The 24,861-nt window shown below is 36.3% G+C and overlaps 3 protein-coding genes across 4 annotated transcripts in view; 1 reads left to right on the top strand and 2 right to left on the bottom strand.

Annotated features, from left to right (window-relative positions):
- Positions 1–10,841, bottom strand: part of pcnx1 (pecanex 1) — a 51,481-nt gene extending 40,640 nt beyond the window's left edge. For both annotated transcript variants that reach the window (XM_073833782.1, XM_073833783.1), the window contains exons 1-4: positions 10,610–10,841; positions 6,957–7,171; positions 3,724–3,829; positions 102–135 (exon numbers count right to left, since the gene is read on the bottom strand). In XM_073833782.1, the coding sequence (XP_073689883.1) occupies positions 102–135; positions 3,724–3,829; positions 6,957–7,171; positions 10,610–10,762 (508 nt within the window). In that variant the 5' untranslated portion in view covers positions 10,763–10,841. The remainder of the gene's footprint in view (positions 1–101; positions 136–3,723; positions 3,830–6,956; positions 7,172–10,609) is intronic.
- Positions 10,842–12,277: 1,436 nt separating this feature from the next.
- On the bottom strand, positions 12,278–18,760 carry med6 (mediator complex subunit 6). Its single transcript, XM_073834908.1, has 8 exons — positions 16,111–18,760; positions 15,629–15,788; positions 15,357–15,448; positions 13,675–13,757; positions 13,479–13,587; positions 13,268–13,383; positions 13,142–13,169; positions 12,278–12,726 (listed from the first exon to the last, which is right to left on the bottom strand). Exons 1-8 carry the CDS (start codon positions 16,130–16,132, stop codon positions 12,572–12,574), a joined length of 765 nt encoding a protein of 254 aa, XP_073691009.1. The 5' UTR covers positions 16,133–18,760; the 3' UTR covers positions 12,278–12,571.
- An 816-nt stretch (positions 18,761–19,576) lies between these two features.
- Positions 19,577–23,922, top strand: LOC141326189 (tetratricopeptide repeat protein 9A). Its single transcript, XM_073834907.1, has 3 exons — positions 19,577–20,715; positions 21,073–21,255; positions 23,113–23,922. Exons 1-3 carry the CDS (start codon positions 20,274–20,276, stop codon positions 23,193–23,195), a joined length of 708 nt encoding a protein of 235 aa, XP_073691008.1. The 5' UTR covers positions 19,577–20,273; the 3' UTR covers positions 23,196–23,922.
- The last annotated feature ends 939 nt before the right edge of the window (positions 23,923–24,861 follow it).

Raw genomic sequence — 24,861 nt, 5'->3', positions numbered from 1 at the left:
ACACACACACACTTTTATTTTGCATGCGATTAACTGCGATTAATCATTGCCCAGCACTAAAACCAGATGTAAATACTGTCAGAAAAAAAAATCTGCCTCACGTTTGGATGTGACTGAGCCTCCATGGGATGTTATCTGTAGGAAAAAAGAGATAGATAAGATCAATGAAACAAGCTCTGATGAGTCATTTACATGAGATCGTGACGTTTATAACTTCCCATCACTGTTACTAATTTAGCACAAAAACACATCACAGTCATTTAATCACATGACATAACCAATTGACATGACTTCCAGCTTGAGATTCTGCTCTATGATTTCACGATTCGACCAACAGTTTCTGACCCAACACACACACACACACACACACACACACACAGTCTGGGACAAGCAGTACTATAAGCCAGAACATAACACCCCTGAGGTTCCACCAATTTAACTGCAGAGAAAGGCAAAGATTCTGACTGAAGGGTTGCCCTCAAACAGACAGAGACTCAAAATCAGGACAGCTTCATTTAGCTAATAACACCAACAGCTAATAACACTAATATTCACAAATTTTACTGCATTACTGCAGCATATGCAAAACAAAAATTAGGTACACTAACACTGATTTTGACTGTCTCTTCTGCTCAACAAGTCTGCATTTACGTGATCCAAAATACAGCAAAAACAGTAAAATTCTAAAATATTTTTACTATTTAAACTAACTGTTTTCTATTTGAATATCTTTTAAAATGTAATTGATTCCTGTGATTCCAATGCTACATTTTTGGCATTATTACTCCAGTCACATGATCAGCATTTGATTTGCTGATCAAAAAACATTTATTATTATTGTTGAAAACAGCTGAGAATTTTTTTCCAGGTTTCTTTGATTAATAGAAAGTACGAAGAAATATAAATCTTTTGTAACATTATAAATGTCTTTATCATCACTTTTGATCAATGTAAAGCATCCTTGCTAAAAAAAAAGAAAAAAAAGGGATTTCTAACCATAATTTGTTTCACCAAAAAATAAAAATTATACTGACTTTAAGCTTTTGAATGGTATAATGTTACATAAGCTTTTTATTTCAGATAAATGCTGATCTTTGGATCTTTCTATTCATCAAAGAAACCTGAAAAATGTACTCAACTGTTTTAAATATTGATAATAACAACAACAACAACAACAATAATAAATGTTTCTAAAAAAGCAAATCAGCATATTAGAATGAGGACCATGTGACACTGAAGACTGGAGTAATGATGCTGAAAATGTAGCTTTGATTTCTGAAGGACCATGTTACTGGAGTAATGACACTAAAAATTCAGCTTTGAAATTACTGGATTAAATTACATTTTAAAATATATTAAAATAGAGGACAGTTATTTTAAATAGTAAAAACATTTGAAATTTTTACTGTTCTTTGGATCAAATAAATGCAGGCTTGGTAAGCAGAAGCGAGTTTACTGTTCAAAAACATTTGACTGGCAGTGTATGTGCAATAATAGATATAAATGTATTATTAATATACACTACCGTTCAAAGGTTTGGGGTCAGTAAGACTTGTAATAGTCTTTAAAGAAGTCTCTTATGCTCATCAAGGCTGCATTTATTTGATTAAAAATACAGAAAAAAAACAGTAATATTGCGAAATGTTTTCACAATATAAAATAATGTTTTTTTATTTTAACATACTTTAAAATAGAATTTATTCCTGTGATGAAAAGCTGAATTTTTATCAGCTGTTACTCCAGTCGTAATGTGTCACATGATCCTTCAGAAATCATTCTAATATGCTGATTTATTATTAGAATGATCAGTGTTGGATAATATCAACAGTTGTGCTGCCAAATATTTTTTGGAACCTGTGATTTTTTTTCCCCAGGATTCTTTCATGAATAACAAGTTTAAAAAGTACAGTGTTTATTCAAAATATAATTTTTTATAACAATGTAAAATATTTATTATTAACTTTTAATAAACTTTTAATTATTAACTTAATACATCCTTGGTGAATAAAACTATTAATTTCTTTAAAAAAAAAAAAAAAGAAACAAAAATGTACTGACCCTAAACTTTTGAACGGTAGTGTAAATACAAAATAGTTTAATACTGTAAATAATATCTTTGTTTTTTCATTAATACAATAAAGTCATATTACATTAAGTAGGTTACAATTAGTTACAACATCATACATTAAATTGTGTCAGGGTTCCTATCCATTTTCCATTTCGAAATTTCATACTTCTCCAGACTCAAATTTTCAAACCTTGTAGATTTTCAGACCATATTTAACATAAATGGATCATAAAGCATTATTTTTAGCTTTATATTTGGTATAGTACAGTTATCCAGTTTTATTTTCTTTGGGATTTTTTAATTGATTTTCTCAAAGAGACAACATAGAGTCCCTAAAATAAAAAATAAATTACAAAAACGTGTTAAAGATGTGTTCCATGCACAACTTTTTTGTGCCTTCAAGAAACTAATCACATGCACATGGGTATTTTTGGAATGTTTACGCATTACAATTTCTAGTTTTATATAACCCATTTCCTTTGTGCATCACTGCCATCCTACTATGAATAAAACAAGAGCATGGATACACATGAATTAACATCAAAACCTACTTGCTTTAAATTTGGCTTTCTTATGGTAGTACCTCTAACATCAAGGCATAATGTCCAATTTAACATCTACTGTGGAGCAAAAACCATGACACAGAATGAGGCTGATGACATAAATTTGCCAAGTTCAATGGTCTATAAAATGACTGTTACTTTAAAAAGTGTTTATATTGGCAGTATGCAATACTTAAAGGCTTTAGGCCTTTGTGGCCAAGAAACCACACCACGAAGTGAGCTGATGGCACAATAAGCTCAGTGTGCATTGTCCTATATGCTAAGTTTAATGGTTTCTTGTGCACACATAGAAGTCTGTATATTTTTATTTTTGCAAAGATCTTCAAGGCGGTGTAATACGGTGCTAAGAATTTTATGAGAACCCCAAAATGCTTATAACCTGTATTTTGCATAATTAAAAAGTGCATATTTGACAATCACTAAAAAAAAATAAACTGCTGCTATGAAATCTAATTCCTTGTAAAATATATTTATTTTCATTAAATTCTTAATTTGCTATTCTAAAAAAACTAAATAGGGGCAAAAGTCTGGAAACACATTTTTTCATACTCTTTTTTTGTCCCCCATACTTTTCCAAACCCAATAGGAGTCCTGTTATGTTAAATCCACAAATGTTCTATACATTATTTAATGAATCACATCATTTTTTTCTGTCATTTAATTACTGTAAATTAGTAATCTGTTACTTCAAATTAAATTACAGTAATTAATTATTAAAAAAATCTGGTTACAATGAGCACAAAAAAGTTTATAATAAATGTTCTAACTGGTAAAAAGTAAAAAAAAATTATGGTAATAATTATTTTTAATAATCACAAAACAGTCTCATCTTCATCTAATTATGAAGCAAATGATTATTATTTTTACATTAGAATTTATGGTAACATTTGTATCTAGTCCTCATCTGTTAACACATGTGTGATTTCAAAAATCATTTCTGGCTATGGTGGAACTCGCAGATTGCAGTGGAAATGAATTATGAACTATATAATGAACTATATTAGGAGAAAGATGAATTCATCAAATCAGGTTCAAAAGTGCCTCAAAAAAAACAATGCACAGAAAAAAACAAAATTAAACACACAAACACACCTGATGGTTGGAGTCCATTCCTACGTAAGAGTTCCGTGAACTGCAGTCGACCGGTGGCGTCTCCTCCCGTGCAAAATCAGACATCTCTATTCCACCCCCTGGATCCCTGCACACACACACACACACACACACACACACACACACACACAAAAAAAAGGTTAGTTACCTAGCAACACTAACAGAGGAACAGCCCCGAGGGTCCAGGAGAGTTAACAATGTCATTTATGACCAAACTTGCACAGCAGCTCAGGCGCCAGCAGAGAGGAGATCATTTCTAGCGTCTCTCTATCTAATGTCTGCCACCCATTAGGCAGAGATCCACCCCTCCTCCCTTCAATTTTTGGGAGATTATATCAGTTTTAATATTTTTAGGAGGTTTATTTTGCTTGGCCCCCCAAAGGATAAAATGCAGTGGTGAATGTAATCCCACGACTAGAGACCAGCCTCCGTCTATTTCATCATTTTCGCCATTCCATTTGGTGCCGCTAGAGGTGGTTTATTTATTTAATTCTGGACATACATGCGGGTCTCTGGAAAAATTTGGAACACATAAGCTCTTCATATCAGGGGCCCTGAAGCAGAAGTCTTAAGTAGCACAGGCAATAGCCAAAAATGCACTGTATGGGTCAAAATAATATATTTTTTCTTTTATGCCAAAAATCATTTGGATATTAAATAAAGATCATGTTCCAAGAAGATATTTTGTAAATTTCCTACCGTAAATATATCAAAAATGATTTTTCGATTAGTAGTATGCATTGCTAAGAACTTTGCACAACTTTAAAGGCGATTTTCTCAATATTTAGATTTTTTTCCAGATTCCAGATTTTTAAATAGTTGTATCTCGGCCAAATATTGTCCTATCCTAACAAACCATACATCAATGGAAAGCTTATTTATTTAGTTAAAAAAGTGGTCTGGACTGGTTTTGTGGTCCAGGGTCACATATTTTCCTAATTAGTGCTGTCTTACATGTTCAAACCTGGACAACCAGGAAGGTCCAGGAATGTGTTTATACTCCATTTAAGAGGCTCTCCATTTCTTTTTTACACAAAGATAAGAATGCAAGAACATAAGCTATGTGTTCTTTTCTAACCCATGAAAATTTGTTGATGTAAAAAAAAAAAAAAACTTTGGTAAAATGCCTGATTCATGATTTGAGTTGGTGTGTTTAATGTGCTCTGACTCTGTCAGCAATGCTTGCTCTCGTAGAAAATATGCAACCTAGCAATTATTTCACCTCTGAAAGTTTGCAGACTGTTTCAGAGTGGATGAACAAAAGCATCAGCGTGTGTGTGTGTTGGTTTAAAAGGCTCGATTTCAGTTCTCCTGATTCACTCGCCCCATTCCCTCCTCCCTTTTTCTCTCTCTCAGTGGGTGATGAATGGATCCAGCATGACAGCAGATTAGTTCTCAGAAACATCCTTACCGCTGAGCAACAGCAATATCCCTTTAATCAAAACTTTACTGAGCTGAAGTTGAACCTTTCTGAGCACATTTAGAATCTTTCCTATGAAGATTCAAAACCTGAGATGATCCACAACCTTTTCTTAAAGAAATAGTTCGCCCAAAAATGAAAATTCTGTCATTGATTACTCACCCTCCTGTCGTTCCAAACCCATAAGACCTTTGTTCATCTTCAGAACATAAATTGAAATATTTTTGATGAAATCCGAGAGCTTTCTGTCCCTCCATAGAGAGCAGGGTTCCTACCAGGGTCAAGGCACAGAAGCCCAGTAAGGACATCAATAAAATGGTCCATGTAACAACTGTAGTTTAACCGTAATTTTACTAAGCTACGAAAAGACTTTTTGTGGGCAAAAAACAAACAAAAATAATGACTTTATTCAACAATTCTTCTCCTCTGCGATAAAGTCGTTATTTTTGTTTTCTTTGCACACAAAAAGTATTCTGCCCTGACCATGATAGAACCCTTGCTGTCTATGGAGGGTCAGAAAGCTCTTGGATTTCATCTAAAATATCTTAATTTTTGTTACAAAGATGAACGAAGGTCTTACACATTTGGAACAACCTGAGGGTGAGTAATTAATGACAGAATTTTGATTTATCCATTTAAACTGAATTATTACCTTCCTGAGGGAAATCACGTTTCCTGACTTAAACCCCAAGATGATTCACAACTTCTCTTGGGATGATTCTGAATATGAGATGACTCAAAATCTAAAATGATTCAACCTAGGGCTGCCCTTGACTAAAGATTTTTCTTGTCGACTATTATTCGTTCATTTTAAGTTTATCAATAAACCATATAAATCATAATAATGAACCTTTAATTGCCCACATAGGCTTATAAGCGCTCAAGCTTGCTGCAGCTGACTGGCAGATATAATAATTATGAATGCATCAGGTAAAAACAGCAAGGAGACTTCATTGAAATTTTAATAATTTATTGATAAACTAGTGCTTTCTTTGTTTTTAACTTAAGAGATGAACTCAGTGACACTGACTCGTCATCTCCGCAGTAGTGATGCGCCTGTATGAATGTTTCATACAGATTACATAATCGAAAAATATTTGCTTTCTATTTGAATTGGTTAACTTAAAAGTAGACAATTCACCCTCTATAGATATATTTTCCATGTCTGTAAGGCAAATGTTACACCGACCAGTGACCAAGATGGCAGGAAGCACATCCTGTTTGCTTTATTTATTTTACAAAAGCGCAACGTTTCGTCGAGTGCACACAAATAAACTCTTTACAGTCTTTACAGTTTCGAAAGATGCATTACTCTTATCTGTATGACCCAAAATTACTCCGCACAGCCACTTGAATAGCACACATTTTCTAGGTTAAGAAAATAATTGATCTGTCATGTAAAGTTACTACTACATACATCTTTCAGATGAAAAGCCATATTTCAGGGCGATGAATGAAAGGTGAGCGTTTGGATGTCCTGCCCGATGTACTATATTACCACATAGACCAGCCGTTAATGATCTGTCCGTCACAGACTGCATGACTTTGCCACTTCCTGTGGAAGTTTTTTTTCTGCGACTAAGCGACTAATCAAATTTTGGTTCACCAAGCCTTTTTTCGTTGACTAAAGGTTAGTCGACTATTAAGGGACAGCCCTAATTCAAACCCATTCCTGAGCCAAACCAAAGCCTTCCTAAGCTAAACCAGACCTGTTTGTACAGGATCGAGATTATTAACTGTGCTCTAGGAACTCACTAGATTTTGTTATGGCTTTCGAGTAAACCATGATTCTTACCCAGGCCCGTTTGAGTCTTCCTGCCGGGTGCCGGTACCCTCACGTTGGCGCTCTGCCCCCTGGCCCCGTCCATCGCTCCCTTTGGCCCGTAGCTCCACCACCTCCCCCTCATCCAGCGCAGTGTGCAGGCGATAATTCACTGCCTTCAGCAGCACAAACATACCTGCTACCACCCCACAGTAGATACCCACAATCACCATCGTGGGGGGCAAGGCCTACAAAGAAAGAGAGAAACACAGCATGAGATTTCAAATGAGTAGAAAACAAGCATTATTTGTGGTTTTGAGCTAATGTATGTTATTTGTGTTTAAAGAAAATAACACTTTTGTTCAGCAAAGGATGCAATGACAATGGTGACAGTAAAGAGATTCATGTTATACAAGATAACTGTATTTCAATAAAATACTGTTCTTTTGAACTTTGTATTTATCAAATAATCCTAACATAAATGAGCACCAAATTAGTCTATTAGAATAATTATGAAGGTCAGTGACACTGAAGACTGAAGTAATGGCTGCTGAAAATTGAGATTTCCTAACTGAAATAAATTAAATTTTAAAATATATTAACATCGAAAACAGTTTTCATGATATTACTGTATAAAATACAGCCTTACCAACCACAATTACTGAACATTTGTGTACAATCTTTTCGTAATCTTTTATTTTTCTCATTAAAAAATTATAAAACAGCCACTGCATATCAAATATTGACAATAAAGCCACCTAGTGCACTGGGGATATGATATGCTCACATATTCCAGCCTATTAATATCCTTCTGTTGTATAAATATCATACACAAATATAGTACCCTGTTATACAGAGTTACAGGGTTAAGAAAAGAGGCAACAATATTTGAGTCGCAACCAGAGGGCAGAAGCTAAAAACAGCCTGGCACTGAACGGACATCTGTGTCTCTAGCACAGCCACCCAATACCATACTGCCCTAAACACCTCTCCATATCTGACACACACCCAGAGCCATATTCATCAATATTCATTCACAAAAAACACATACATCAGCTTATTCACACAGAGGTTGCAGCACTACTGTGGGCCTTTACATAATATTGTTTAGCTCTGGTTGAAAGGTAACTGAGTATTCTAGCAGAACCTAGATGGATGTATCTGTGCAGGAAGTTAAATATGGACAGAGTGGCACCAGTCGCTCCATCTGTACACAGATCTAACACCCTGATACCTCACCCACAGAACGAGCATGGCTTTAAAAATAATACACATCACCACTATTACAAGTAGCTTCTTAAAAATAGACTGCAAACAGGTGTATTAATGTTTCATGGTGAAGAAGTTGTTATGGCAGATTCTGTACATTTTTTCCCAGCATTTTCTGTAATGATTTTAAAATAAAATCTGTGGAATTCATTTAAATATGCAAAAATGTGGCAAACATGAGTTGAGAGTACTATACTCTGGTGGCTGAAAGCATACTTAAAATGAGCTGATGTATAGTGGTGGCCAAAATTATTAGAACACTAGTATTTTCACCAGCTAAAACATGGTTTTAAGTCTTTTGCTGTAGTGTGTCAGTAGAAAATATCAGTTTACATTTTCAAACATTTGTTTTGCCATTAAATCTAATAATCCAGTGAAATGTTTGTTTGTACAAGGAGTCTGACAACAGCCATTGCTCCACACAGAGATCTGATCTCATCATTATCCAGTCTATCTGGAATGACATTAAGAAACAGAACAAACTGAGACAGACTAAATCCAGAAGAACTGTGGCAACGTCTCCAAGATGCTTTAAGAAACCTACCTGTAAAACTAGCTGAAAAACTCTGCACCTAGGGAAAAAGCTGCTTTAAACGCAAAGGATGATCACACTAAATGTTCATTTTACTTTAGCTAATAGAAGTTAAGTGATTAATAAATTCTATTTATGACATTATTTTTAACAGCATCCTCATTTTACAGCATTTTTACACAAGTGTCTAAAACTTTTAACAGTACTGAGCTTTACAGGTAGGTTTTAGTCTGTCTCAGTTTGTTCTGTTTCTTCATGTCATTCCAGACAGACTGGATAATGATGAGATCAGATCTCTGTGTGGAGCACTGGCTGTTGTCAGACTCCCTTGTGCAAAGAAAAATCTCACTGGGTTATTAAAAAAATAATGGCAAAATGAATGTTTGGAAATGTAAACCGATATTTCCTACTGACTGAAGTTAAAGCAAAAGATAGAAATAACTGACTCACAACCATTTTATCTGGTGAAAATACTAGTGTTCTAATCATTTTGGCCACCACTGTATGTTATAAGCAAAGCCACGATGGGTTGGCGAGGTTCCATGAAAAACCTTAAACATTTAGAAAGACACAGCAAGATATTTTAAATTAATAGAAAACAAGCAAGTTTTGTGGTTTTGAGCTAATATCGTTTAAATGTTTGGGATCAGTAAGATTCAATTCAATATACATTTGAACTTAACCAAAAGTGACAGTAAAGACATTTACAATGTAATTTAAATAAATAAATAAATGCTGCTCTTTAAACTTGATATTTAACAAAGAAGCATTAACAAGTTTCCACAACATTCAGCACATCTATTTTTAACACTGATAATAATAAGAAATGTTTCTTGAGCACCAAAGCAGCATATTAGAATGATTTCTGAAGGATCACGTGACACTGAAGCCTGGAGTAATGGTTACTCAAAAATTCAACTAAAGAATTATGGATCTATGAAAGCTTCATATTACAATAAAGGTTTTTTTTTATAGTGGAAAACGATTATTCAGATCATTAAAATTGTGTTTTAAGAGCTATTTATTAAAAGGATCTTCTGGAAACCCAAAATGCTTCTTCTATGACAGTGCCAGTGTTTTAATGCATGTTAAAGTTTCTTTATTCAATTTTTTTTTTCCTAAACAATATCAGTCAAACAGTTTTGGTTGCCAGCACTCTTCAAAATATTTTCATTAGTCTTCCACAGAAGAAAGAAAGTCAGGTTCTGACAGACATGAGGGTGAGTAAATTATGACAGAATATTCATATTTGTCTGAAGTTAAACTATCCTTTTAAAGCAGACAAAGACTAAACACAGACTAAACCTCAGGACAGCAGGTCTGAAATACTCAACTCTGTTTAAAAACCCAGTCAAAACCAAAACAAATACTCATCAAAATAGAACAGAACCGATTCAGTGGTTTCAACAAGCAGACCCCAGACCCCAAAAGCTGTCAAGGACTCCCACACATTTTGAACAAAGCATCTCCACGACTTTTCCAATTGTTTGTGAATACTGGAAAGTACATTTAAAAAATACGACATTACATTCACATAAAGCAATGTATAAACAATGAAATAGCACACAGCTGAGCAAAACCAAGGAAATTACACAGCATATATATCATTGGCATTTCCAGGTCTGGAAATCACAGTTTTAACATTTCCTGATATTTCTAGGTTTCCCGTGACCGGGGAAACACCGTAGGGGAAATTAAAATAAATAGGGAAGAGAAATACGGACTGTGTACTGGAAACAGACAGATGAGCTAGAGGAACAAGGATGATACAGAGAGGGGGGATGGACAGATGGGTAAAGAATGAGGAAAGGATACAGAGATAGAGATGTGCTGATAACGACTATAGGATGGAGAGAAGAGGAAAACCGACGGCTGCATCTCTCACCATGTAGAGCGTGAACGGGAGGCAGAGCAGCAGCAGCCACAGGTAAAGGTGAAGCGCGTTCACGAAGGTGTTCTGGTGGGGGTCGTAATACCATCCGCCCGTTACTGACGCCCACACGCCCTGCCGCAGGATCTGGAGGGTCTGCGACCCCATTTTTACCCCCTATCCCCTCTCTAGCCGTCTCGGAGCAGGAGGTACAGCGCTGGCCCGTCGAGCCCCGTCGCAGCCATCTTCTTCTCTGTGGTCCTCCAGCGCTGCGCTTCCCGTCCCATCGTGCTCTGCGCGCGCCCGGCAGCTCGCGTACAGCTCGCGCAGAGAGTGGCGCTGCGCGTTCTACAGATTCGAGTTATTCTGCAGCGTCCCCGCGCGGCGAACGCGAGCATCGACGAACAAAAACATCTGGGGCGATACTGTTAAACGCGCTGTGATTTTTTTTTTTTTTTTGGGCAACCTGTTTACCTAAATACATCGTTTAATAAAAACAACTCCTCCTCGAGACCATCTTATTCAGTTTTCTGGTACATCGTGGAAATATTTAAAAAGATATGAATCTACCGTCCTGTTAAATGTATTTTACTGTAAGAACTGTTACTGTGCGCATCCAGGTGGAATAAATTAGGTCAGGACTGGCAGTATTTGGGTCGAGCTAATTGTCACCGTTATATGAATAAAGCTAAATTCTCCTCAGAACATGTCTGCTGGCTATGAGTCCGTTTTTTAGTGCACTAATACAGCGCTGTTCACATTCACGCAGCAGCGCTAAAGATGCGCGTACCCATCTGAACACAAGAGCGCGCTGCGCACTATATCATCTCTATAGGAAAACCATTATACACAATCGAATCTAAGTTGATTGTTACGTAGGTATTGAATAATTTACAAAGGACATACACTACCAGTCAAAAGTTTTTGAACAGTACGATTTTAATGTTTTTTAAAGAAGCCTCTTCTGCTCACCAAGCCAGCATTTATTTGATCCAAAGTACAGCAAAAACAGCACAATTTTTAAATATTTGTACTATTTAAAATAACTCTTTTCTGTTAGAATATTTTTAATGTAATCTATTCCTGTGATTTCAAAGCTGAATTTTTAGCGAAAATACTCCAGTCACATGGTCCTTAGAAATTATTGTAATATTTTGATTTGCTGCTTGAAAAACGTTTATGATTATGTTAAAGACAGGTGAGTATTTTTTTCAGGTTTCTTTGATGAATAAAAAAGTAAACAGCATTTACCTGAAATAGAAATCTTTTGTAACATTATAAATGTCTTTATCATCAATTTTGCTGAATTTAAACCATCCTTGCTAAAAGTATTAATTTCTATAATTTCTTTCCCAAAAAAAAAGAATCCTGAAAAAAATGTAGTCACCTGTTTTAAATAGATAATAATAATAATAATAATAAATATTTCTTGAACAGCAAATCAGTATATTAGAATTATTTCTGAGGGATCATGTGACACTAAATACTGTAAGCTGAAAATGTAGCTTTGATCACAGGAATAAATTGCATTTTTTTCAAATATATTTAAATAGAAAACCGTTATTTTACATTTAAAAAATGATTAATGCTTTTATTGTATTTTAAATCAAATAAATGCAGGCTTGGTGAGCAGAAGAAGAGCTTTTTCTATTAAAAAAAAAATCTTACTGTTCTTTTGACTGGTAGTGTACATAAACATTTTTAATCAGAAAAAGACTGTACAGGTTTTGAAAAATTGTTTTGTTTTTTTACTGTGAATGACAGAATGGTATAATACTACAACTCGGCAACACTGAATTATAAAAAATGAAATACAGACACACTTTTCCGTTCCCTTATTACAAAAACTATTAAATTATGCAGAAAACTGCATTTATATACAATGACCGTAACAGTCCACCCTTGGTTTGCTGGTGCAGAGAAATGTCCACATAAGTCTTTCGATGTAAAGTTGTTTGTTGTTGACCAGCATGTGTGTCACTGCAGGCGTGCACGTTTCTCAGGTGGTGGTTTGTTGGGTGTAGTTTGTGGGGGTGGTCTAGCAGGGCCAGGAGGGGCTGGAGGTTTTGTCTCTCGCTCTTCTGGAGGCTTCACTGTCTCAACTGGCACTTCTGGTTCTTTCTTGACCTCCACTATAGATAGAAAGTGAGAGTTTATATAGGTATATCTAAAATCACTTCTCATCAGCACTGAGTGTAGAGTACTTCTGATGTCAACAAAGCTTTAGCATTTCTTTTCTTCTATAGGAGTGATGAAAGCATTTAATCTGTTCAATTTTCCAATGGATAGTTAGAATTCAGTCAAACCACATGTGAACATTACTATATTATGCAATATATAGAATTACTTGTTAAATGCAAGTATGATGTTGAGACATGTATGTGCACAATAAATGCCCTGTGCATAATACATACCATCTACAGTAAATCTGACAAATTCTGTTTTTTCCTCAAGTTTTTCCTGTATACATATGAGTTTAATCATTTAAACTAAAATGTGATTTTCATCTGTAGTGTGTGATAAGGTAAGAGTCAAGTATTTGCATACCTGGGACAGGCTTCTCTCCTGGTTTGGTCTGAAACACACATAAAATGGGAATTTAAATGATTATGCTCTAATTAAAACAGCATGCAGAAACCAGTTAGAAATGTTTTATCTGTACATTAGCAATACCTGATAGAAAGTTGGGGGAAATTTATTGCGTAGGTCCAGTAGCAGTGTGTCAACTCTCTGCCTTTGGAACAAAGAACTAGGCTCTTCTTTCCGCTTTGATTTAGGCTTTACCCTTTCTATAAAAAACAAACACATAACACAATTTTAACACTTCTGACAGGTACAGTTGTACTTGTTGAAAGATGCTTCCAGTTACCATGTGTGTTCTCACCTTTCTCCTCCTGATCTTTAAAGTGCCACCAGTACCCTTTGGATGGGTGGTACCTGCAGAAAGACATTGCCTCATCAAATGCAGACTGAATCCCATGAACTGCTGAGAGCTAGGACACATCAAAACAAACAAAATATTAATGTTTATGCAAATTGGAGGAGGAGTTAGAGAGATTGTGCTAGGGATATAAACGCACCACTCTGGAACTGATGACTGATCCTAGGTCAGGCGCTTGATACACCACTCCAGCTATGATATAGTAGTCAGCAAGAGGGATCACTGCAAGAGAAGAACAGCGAGGGAAAAACAACATACAAAAAGATTTTAATGTTGTTGTTTTTCTGTCACTATGTTGAATGCAGAGTCAACAAAAAGGACCCCATTATTGTACACCCAGGACCACAAAACCAGTCAATAAGGGTCAATTTTTGAAATTGAGATTTACAGTATCTCACAAAAGTGAGTGCACCCCTCACATTTCAGAACCCATCTTCTCAAGGGACAATACTATACAAATGAAATGTGCATCTTGTATAGCAGTGTAGATATGGTCTGAGCATTGACAAGCTGACCTTCTACTTCTGCAACCTTTAAGCAATGCAGGCAGCACTCATGCATCTGTTTTTTGAAGCCAGGTTCTGCACCTGATGCACAGAACGAGTGCTCAACTTTGTTGATCGGCCCTTGCAAAGCCTGTTCCGAAATGGAACCCATCTTGGAAAACCTCTGTATGACCCTGACCACTGTAGTGTAACTTAGTTTCAGGGTGTTACTGAACCTCTAATAGCCTTGGCCATCTCTGTGGAGAGCAACAATTCTAATTCTCAAATCCTCAAAGAGTTCTTTGCCATGAGGTGCCATAAACTATAACATGATGAATATGACATGTGGCTTTGCATGGTTAAACAACATACTGCTGTTATCACTTAGGGTGTACTCACTTTTGTTGCCAACTATTTTGATTATAATGGCTGTGTGTCGAGTTATTTTCAGAGAGTAAATCTATCCTGCTATACAAGTTGCACAATGACTCTAAAATCCAAGTTTCAATTCTATAGTATTGTCCCTTGAGAAGATATACTAAAATGGTTGCTGAAATGTGAGGGGTGTACTCACTTCCGTGAGATATTGTACACATCATCTGAAATCTGAATAAATTAGCTAGGACAATAGGATAGGACAATATTTGGCTGCGATACATCTATTTGAAAATCTGGAATCTGAGGGTGCAAAAAAAAATCAAAGTACTGGGAAAATCGCTTTTAAAGTTGTCAAAATTAAGTTCTAAGCAACGCATATTACTAATCAAAAATTAAGTTTTGATATATTTATGGTAGGAAATTTACAAAATATATTCATGGAACATGATTTTTACTTAACATCCTAATAATTTTTGGCATTAAAGAAAATTATAATAATTTTGACCCATACAATGTATTTTTGGCTATTGCTAGAAATAAACCTGTGCTACTTAAGACTGGTTTTGTGCTCCAGAGTCATAAACATTCAAATGCATAGTCAGTCTTCAATGAAAATGCATATAGAAAGTTTTCAAATATACCGCAGCAACATTCTACATTTTAAATGTTTTGATATTGTATCATTGTCCTTTTTGTCATTCTGGTGCACTGTAAGAACAAAATGAAGAGATTGCACCTTTTCATTGTCTAACTTAAACGGAATAAAAAATATATACTTCGTCTTGTAGCAGGACTTTAAAGGGGACTCAAAATTCTTTGTGTTAGTGAGTGTCACAGTCCACATTACATTCACACTGATGTTTTAAGAAGGTAAACCATTTGACCATATAGATGTATTTATATGGTCAAAGTATTAGTATTAACCCAGCAGAAACAGAACAGCAGTGCAGAAACTCACCTTGTGTTGGTGACTGTCTCTGCTGTTTTCTGATGATGTACAGAATCGGCTCTTGAGCGTGAAGCAAAATATATTCCACACCAACCATCTGACTACACACACAGAAAACACAATTAGTCACAAACAGCAATATCTATTGCATTTGAACAAATAAAACAATCAGTGGTGACAGTAAAATAAACATGCATGTATAATACGTGTATATAACCTACATTACTAAGAGTATACATCTACTATGTATAACATATTTAATGACACAGTGCAGTGCTTACTTCAGGTGATCCAGGGTTAATCTCTGCATTTTCACCACCTCGTTGTTGCAGGTTCGATCATAGAAGGGGTTGCTCCTCTCGGAGAAATACTCCAGTACATTGCTGGGGTTCAGGATGGGCACCCAGCCACTGTCCACCCACGAGATGCCCAGTAAATTATCTGACCAACACAAAACACAAAATCACTTATTAGAATGAGAATATTTACGTCAAAAAAAAAAACAAAAAAAAAACAATAAGGTATATCGTAAAAAGGCACATAACGCTGCGCGCCTCCTTCTAAAACAAACTATAACGTTAGCGACAATGCTAAAGAGCAAAGTGAGTATGTTGGCCAGACAAAGCCAACATTGTGTTAAGCTAATTGACTTTTCTTTTACAGCATTTCAATACGACGACGAACGGAATTCGACAGAAATGAAGCTGTTAAAAAATGTAAACTATTTGTAAATTAATTCGCGAAATGTCTAAAACTAGCCTACCTCTTAAATCCACCGACGCCATCTTCGCAGTCTGACGCAGGCTGGTGACACAATAGCCGTCGACACTCTATGACGCTTTCTTTCAATTACTCCCTGATTACTCCAAGTAGTAGCATTAACAAAAGAAACCCAATTCAAAGTTATGAACCAAAAATTCCATTCTATTTTGTTTCATAGTTAGTCAGTGTTGAAAATGCTCAATGCTTGCTGCTCCTATACCGAGGCACATCATTACCTTTCTGTGTGATTCAAGTCCCTCGTAAAAAGTCTTTTTATGTTGTTTATTTGTCTGTGTGGTGTTTTTATATGCTTTTAGACAGACCAAAAAATACTTGCTGATACTTTCCCACTTTCTTTGTTTTAATTATACAGAATATGATTTTCAGTTGCTGTTTTTTTTTTATTAATCAACACTTGTTGGATTTGCTGCTAAAACAGTTTGCTATTAAAGTACTTAAGTCAAATTTAATAAGTTTTATTATATCTGCATTGTGAATACCATTACATCATGGGATGGCTCCTCTAATAATGCTTCTAAATGTGTGTGTGCGTGTGAAAATATAAATATGACATAGTATGACTAGTCGGGTAAATATCTAGGGTTGGTTGCATAGACTAGTCTTACCAGCTAATTATGTAAATTCTTTTTCTTTAAGACTGGTCATTAAAAGTTATGACCAGTCTTAAAGAAAACTTAAATAAAATCATAGATTAGTCTAAATTGAATCTGAAAAATAAGAATGACTACTCCTTGGCTATCTGCTAGTTAGTCAGGCTAAGTCTTATGACAGTCTTAACACAGAGGATACATTTACGCAAGTAGCCAATCAGTCTGATATAAATGTTCAGTCATACACACAACAGTATACAGCATTTTAGATTTTAAAGGAGTTCAGTTAAGACAAAAATAATTATATTTTCAAATAGGCATAGTCAAAATGACCATAAAAGCAATTTTTAGAATTAAGAGAGATGCCTTTGGACCTAATTAAAACTATTGGCTGGAACATCATAGCAACAGAGGAATTCATCAGATGGGACAAATACCCAACAGACTCCCTGCAGGCAAAATTCTGCAAGAATATCCTAAGAGTGCAGCGCAGCGGAAAACACCACATAATGCCTGCAGAGCAAAAACAGGATAAAAATCCAGAAAAGGACCATTACATTCCACGTCTACATGAGCCACAGTCAAACTCTACAACCCCAATGCCAGTCAAGCTTAAATGCCACAAATCCCTAACCTACCAAGAGATGGCAATATAGCATTCCCTCAGCAAGCTGGTTTTAGTCAAGTCAAGTGCAATGTTCTCATTACAAACCACATATAAAAGACAACAAAAATAGTTCCTTCAAAATACATACATATATACATAATAAACAAATATATAAGGAAAAACAACACCTGACCTGTTCCTAAACAGAATTTCTAAAGAATATGTGACTGTGACCAACAAAAATAAGTCCTGACTGTACAAACTCTGCATTTCACAAGCATACCTTTGCCCTAAAGACAGGCAGAAAAAGACTCATTGAGAACAAGCTGTGCTCTAATCACCACCATGGTAATACTATTTTTGGTAAATAGTAAATCTATTTTAGGACTATATAAATGAATATCTTCAGAAAAATTTCTGAGCATTTCTGGCACATTAAAATAAAAGAAGAAGGGGTAATGTTAATGTATGCAGTCTTGACGGAATAGATTTGCTATGCTGCTGAATTGCTACTGCTGTTAGTTATTGCTGTTGTAGATGTACAGGAATTTGCTACTGCCAATACATACGCAGACACAGTGCTGTGAGAATTTAAGGCAAACTACTGCTGCACAAGTAGCATATATAATAACCCAGGGCAGATCTATACAGGTGGAGCTGGGGAGGTGGAGGTTTTCAAAGGAAATCTGAAAGCGTGCTGTGAAATGCTCTAGTGAATGCTGACCAGCCATTTAAATGTAAAGCTGCAAGCTTATTGGCTGCATATGCAACGTGAACCAATCAGCTTGTGATAAGTGGTTTAATCCAGTGAATCTCATCAGTTTGCATTAACGACCCTTCAGCCTGCATCATCTAGAGTTTCATGACAGAACTTCATAAGTCACAAAACAATCTGCCATTTTTTTTGGCAACATACTGAATTAATATAAATAATATTCATATATTCTTAAACACATAATATTCATATTGAGAAGGACTTTGCTTTATTAAAACATAAGCATCAGCAAATGTAAACCAGACTTACTATATGTGACCCTGGACCACACAAGTATATATATAGCAATAGCCAACAACATTGTGTGGGTCAAAATTATCGTTTTTCTTTTCTGTCAAAAATCATTAGGATATCAGGTAAAGATCATGTTCCATTAAGATATTTTGTGAATTTACTACTGTAAATATATCAAAACCTAATTTTTGATTAGTAATATGCATTGCTAAGAACTTAATTTGAATAACTTTATAGGCGATTTTCTCAATTTTTTTAATTTTTTTGCACTCTCATATTTCCCACATTTTCAAATAATTGTATCTTGGCCAAATATTGTCCTATCTTAACAAACCATACATAAAAAGCTAATTTATTCAGCTTTTAGATGATGTATAAATCTCAATTTGACCCTTATGGTTTTGTGGTCCAGGGTCACATGCTTGTTGTTTAAAACAATTTTAGAAAACTATTTAAACATATTTTAAATATAAAATATTATTTACATATTATTTACAAGTATTATGTTATCATATTTATAATAGTGCTGTCAAATGATTAATCACGGTTAATCACATCCAGAACACGTTTTTGTTTACATAATATGTGTGTGCTGTGTATATTTATTATGTACATATAAATACACACACACATGCATGTATATATTCAAGAAAAAAATGTTTATATTTTTATAAACATATACTTGTCAATTATAAATATACATGTAAGTACATGTAAATATTTATACTGTATGTGTGTGTGTTTATATAATAAATATACACAGTATAAACACATATTATGTAAACAAAACTTTATTTTGGATGTGATTAATCGCGATTAATCGTTTGACAGGACTAATTTATAATGTTTATTAACGGATATATTAATATAAATACCACCCTGCAGTCATAATAAAATTCTCTAGACACTTAGTGATAGCTTCTGGCATACGTGCAAACTTTCAAACAGTCTAGAGAACAGTAGATGTGATAGAAGAAAAACTTCAGACAAAAGAAAAATATTGGAGAAGGAAAGAAAAAGGAAGAAAGAAAAAAAAGAAACAAATGCATTTGACAGACAGATTGAACTCTACTAGCTTATGTGCATATGATATCCACATGTGTTTGTGAGTGTAAAAATAACAGAGTGAGCAAAGCAGAACTCCCCACCCAGCACGATCTACCGCAATCACGACACACCCAGACACAACAGCCGTACCAGCTAACCGCTTACAACACACACACACACACACACACACACACACACACACACACACACACACACACACACACACACACACACCTGTGGGACAAACATGACGTTGCCCGAAGCGATTCATTCCATTACGCACATATTCACCATTATGCTTCTTAATGAAATGAATGTGGGTTGACAATAACTTTCCTGCGAGCATAACGAAAAAGAGAAGAACAGGTCTTCAAAATCAAGGGAAGATCAAAGACAGAGGATTCAAAGCATTTAAACATCTCTTTTCAGTATCCAACAGCAGCTGTTTTGCTGTTCTGTGTTCTGGGGCCAGAAAATCACGTCACACGAAATCATCGTTTGAGCAAGTGAAATGCGTTTGTTAACGGCTGAGTTGCGCTCAGCTGGATTTCAATGGAAACGGGACCTCACGCAGGGGGGCTGACAGACCGGTTATCGCGCTCCATCCGTGATGACCGCATTTCTTAAGGGCTTCGTGCGCACGCTCACTCCCTTTTGAGTCATTTGGTGAGAGCAGGACGTACCGATCCCTGTCCGTTCCGCCAGTCTGCTGAAAAGAGAGAGAGAGAGAGGGGGGCGAAAAAGAGGAAAAATTCACAATATTCTGTGTGTGAATCATCCGGGAATCCATCTTTAAAACAGAGCCGTGTAGACGTGGTCGTTACGCGGGCATGTAAACGCGCAGAGAGGCAACGGAAACGCGTGTTTTAGAGAATTATCAAATTGGTGGTATGAGCGTGGAGCAGGGCAGATTTGAAGGAATGATACGCAAGGGAAACGGCACGATGAACGTCATGAGCGGCAACGCGAACTCCACCGTCGTGCATCCTCCCGGTGGCCGGAGCCGCGGAGACGCGCGCTACCAGCAGCACGCTCCCCATCAGAGCGGCACGATGGTGAAACCCCAAAACGAGCCCGCGGACCTGGTGAAACGAGCCCTGGACTTCAAGACGCAGGGCACGCAGTGCTACAAGGATAAAAAATACCGCGAGGCCATCGGCAAGTACCACCGCGCACTGCTGGAAATGAAGGGTCTGTGTCGTGTGCTGGGGGATCCGGACACCAGCAAGTCCCCCTCCACAGTCCTGACCAGCATCAGCAAGTCAAGCCTTACGGACGAGCAGAAAGGCGCGGTTGAGAACGCGGAGCTGGAATGCTACAACAGCTTGGCAGGTGGGAACGCACATCAGCACATCATGTTTTAACACTTTGACCAGAGGATTTTTAATACACCTAGGTCTGTTTTCTAGATATTCCACCTGTTAAGACTAAATACAGATCATAATATTCAAACAAGCGTTGGGTTTCAATCTCAAACTGCTAGATTTGGTTTCTCCAATTCTGAATATCCCTTAAAAGAAAGTAATCTGTGAGTGAACGTCTTCAATTCTGCATGCAGAATGACGTCATGGTTTGTCTAGATTGCAGGGCACCTACCTATTTTTGATTATTAAACTGCAAATTAAGACATAAACCATCCTTATCATGAACTTTTGCATTGGTGGAATTGATTTATCTGTGTGCATGTAGCTTGTCTGTTGCAGATGGAGCTAGTGAATTACGAACGAGTGAAAGAGTACTGTCTGAAGGTTTTAAGAAAGGAAGGCGAGAATTTTAAAGCCCTGTATCGCTCTGGCGTGGCGTATTATCATCTGGGAGACTTCAACAAAGCCCTGCACTACCTAAAGGAGTCACACAAACAGCAGCCCTCAGGTCAGTCAGATCAAACTCTCACATGCTACACCAGTATTTCTCAAACTAGGGTTCATGGACCTCCGGAAGTCTGTTTTAAATTGTCAAATCTCACTACGCAACTATGGACAGCCATTAGAATGTGACACCAAATGCTAACTTTTCCAGTGGCCTTGGTTCGTTAAAATATTTCCAGTTCCTTTTGTTTCCTTTAGCCTTGGAACAAAACCAAGCCCTGAAACAACACAACACAACACATTTTATTTGTTATAAGTATGATATATTGGGTAACTCTTTATTTTAAGGTGTCCTTGTTACACACGTTACATGTATTCACAATTATAATAACAATTAGTTATGCATAATTGCATGCAAGTAACCCTATCCTAACCCTAACTATATAGTAAGTATGTGTAGTTATTAATATTACGCAGTACTTAAATGCATAATTACACTGTAACATGGACACCTTTTATTTAAAATAAAGTGTAACCATATATTGCTGAGAATTGCAAAGTTGATTAAGAGTGAGAAGATGAATCTGATTATGCCATCCGGTCCACAAACACATTTTTTTTATGGTTCAAATCAGTTTGACAAATACCAAATGCAATGCTGTTTTTCTGCTATCATCACAAAACTATGTAAAACAGAACAATGAAAGATTAGACTTTTGAAAATCCAGTCTTAAAATGCTGAGTAAGTAATTAGCACTTGTGTTACACATATGCAATTATGTGGATCAGTGAGGTCTATTACTCACATAACAAACATCTCACAGAGCAAGTGAAAGGATTTTTGGAAAATTCCAGTCTAGTCTGATTCACTTGCCAATATGATGATAATAAATTATGTGTAAATTATTTTCTTTTACACACTTTAAAAATGCTGGGTTAAATACAACCCAACTTAGATTACTAACCCTAACCCTAACCCTAACCCAGCACTGGGTAAATATTGTACATAACACATGCTGGGTTATTTTGACCCAGCTGGTTGGGTTAAATGTTTTTACCCAACATGCTTGGTTGTTTTATTTAGGTCAACTATTGTTTACACACAGAATTATAGAGGCAATCAAAAGATTAACATTTATTAGCACACTCTAAAAAATGGTTGTTTCAACCCAACTTTGGGTCAAATATGGACAATCCCAACAGTTGGGTTAAATTTTTAATTACATTTTGATTCCAAAAGTTGGGTTACTGTATGTTATGCAAGGCAAAAGGTGTTTCCATCATGTGAAATGACCGCTGATGATGCTGCTGACTGACATCTTGTCCTTGTAAGTTGCGTAAACTAATATAATTAACAGCACAGTAAAGACTTTATAAATGAAATAAAATGTATACAAACCTTTATTTTGCTGAAGAAGTGCTCTCTTGTAGAGGACGCAAAAAGCCCACGCTTTTACTGTAATTCAGCATCTGGGTTGTTTCGTCTGAGACAGGCTCAACCCAGGACTTGGGTAGGGAAAAACTACCTGGCACCTGGGAAAAAAATATTTTAAATAATTCAATAAAATAACCCAAAAAGGTGAACCCAGGATTTTGGGTTTAAAAAAATTAGCCGAGTATTTTTTTTAGAGTGCAGAGAATCTACCCAGCACCTGGGTAAAAATATCAAAAACAACCAAATAAAATGGCCCAACAGCATTTGGGTTAAAAAATAACCCAGCATTTTCAGAGAGACAGTCAGTTGCAAAACACCACATCTCAGCATTTCAGGGCTCCCACACAAGTCTAATGTGTTCAGGTAAACCAGCTTTTGAACCCAAATCACCTGCTATTCAGAAATGATTTATCCTTCACTACACTTCCTGCATGCGTTTTCCCAGTTAAAACAGCTGTTTCCTCTTTGTCTATGCATGTGGAACAGACACAAATGTCATCCGCTACATCCAGCTCACGGAAATGAAGATTCGACGAAATGCCCAGAGAGAGAAATCAGAAGTTCCGTAAAAAAAAAAAAAACAGCTCCCGCTTGAATAGCTTTCCACTGCGGACACCCCACACTTCCCTCATCGCACTCTCTGTGGACGAGGTTCGGCATTTCACGGAAGGCGTTATTCCAGTGCGGGTCAACACACCTGTCTCAGTCCTGTCAGAAACCGTCTCTGGCTCAGATTGAAGAGCTGAATCAGGTGTGCTGTGCCCTGCAGTAGACTGCGGAGACCAGGAATGGAGACCACCAGGGATCTCAATGGCATTTATTATGCTTTTTGAAGTACAGTAGTGTTTGCTTTTGTTCCTCGGTTGTATTTAAGCTACAAGCTAACAGATGTCGGTCTCTCAAGGTGGTTGTGGTCTGAAGTTGTGCTCCACAGAACACCCTCAGATCATTTTGTGGCTGGTGAACACATAGTTTACATATTCCTGCAGCTTTATTTGTTTGCGTATTGTTTCCAGATCATGACAAAGATGTTTTTATTAGAGATTCCGTATCAGTTTTGCTCCTTCATTTGAAGTGCAGTTAAGTGTCACAACCAGTGAAATGATGCCAATCATGTACAACCTAATCTTCACTTAACACCCACATTCAAATCGCAGTGGGAAAGATCTCACACGCACAAAGTGGGCTTAAGTGTACAAACACACACAGTGGACATGAGTGTAAGCATGTGAATCAAGCACAGTCTGACAACCATACAAAAGCATGTAGGAGTAAAATAAACTGTGGTCATTGTTATATGTAGGAGTGTGTGTGTTTTGTTCATGCTGGGTGATTTATTTCTGTTTCTTATTGATAGTGAGAAGTGAAGATGTTTATTTGAGTTTATCTATATTTCCACTGTGCTCAATTGTTCATTATGGGTTTTACTTGCAGCTAAACAGTAGGTACACAATACAGTCCAGTTCAGTGCTCCATTCTGGTTGCTATGGTGAGGTTGCATAGAAATCATCCTTGGAGACAGATGGGGATGGAGTCCTAGACATGCTCGCTTAGACAGATCTGTTCTAAACAGAAGAGTGAAATATTAAACTGTTGAACACTGTCTAAATGACATTAAATTGCTGATAAGGTATTTAGCATTTCTTGAATTTGCAGTAATGAGGACCAATGAGATTGTGTTACTACAGAACTACAGAATACATATATACACACACATACAGTTAAAGTCAAAAGTTTACATACACCCTGCAGAATCTGCAAAATGTTAATTATCTTAAAAAATAAGAGGGATTATACAAAATGCATGTTATTTTTTATTTAGTACTGACCTGAATAAGATATTTCACGTAAAAGACATTTGCATATAGTCCACAAGAGAAAATAATAGATGAATTTATAAAAACAACCCGTTCAAAAGTTTACATACACTTGATTTTTTAATGCTGTTTTGTTACCTGAAGGATCCACAGCTGAGTTTTTTGTTCAGTGATAGTTGTTCATGAGTCCCTTGTTTGTCCTAAACAGTTAAACCGCCCACTGTTCTTCAGAAAAATCCGTCAGGTCCCACAAATTCTTTATTTTTTCAGCATTTTTGTGTATTTGAACCCTTTCCAACAATGACTGTATGATTTTGAGATCCATCTTTTCACACTGAGGACACCTGAGGGACTCAACTATTACCAGAGGTTAAAACGCTCACTGATGCTTCAGAAGGAAAAACCATACATTAAGAGC

Source organism: Garra rufa, chromosome 2 (genome assembly GCF_049309525.1).
Source record: "Garra rufa chromosome 2, GarRuf1.0, whole genome shotgun sequence".
Lineage (NCBI taxonomy): Eukaryota > Metazoa > Chordata > Actinopteri > Cypriniformes > Cyprinidae > Garra > Garra rufa.
Note: the sequence above shows the minus strand (reverse complement) of the source record. Positions and strands in the feature narration are given on the sequence as shown.

Coding starts and splice junctions, on each gene's coding strand:
- med6 (XM_073834908.1), bottom strand. CDS start 16,132: ATGGCGTCGGTGGATTTAAGAG. Junction 13,384..13,478: donor TAAAGATCAGGAGGAGAAAG/GTGAGAACACAC, acceptor TGTTTTTTATAG/AAAGGGTAAAGCCTAAATCA. Junction 13,170..13,267: donor TTCCCCCAACTTTCTATCAG/GTATTGCTAATG, acceptor TGTGTGTTTCAG/ACCAAACCAGGAGAGAAGCC.
- LOC141326189 (XM_073834907.1), top strand. CDS start 20,274: ATGAGCGTGGAGCAGGGCAGATTTGAAGGAATGATACGCAAGGGAAAC. Junction 20,716..21,072: donor ATGCTACAACAGCTTGGCAG/GTGGGAACGCAC, acceptor GTGTGCATGTAG/CTTGTCTGTTGCAGATGGAG. Junction 21,256..23,112: donor ACACAAACAGCAGCCCTCAG/GTCAGTCAGATC, acceptor CATGTGGAACAG/ACACAAATGTCATCCGCTAC.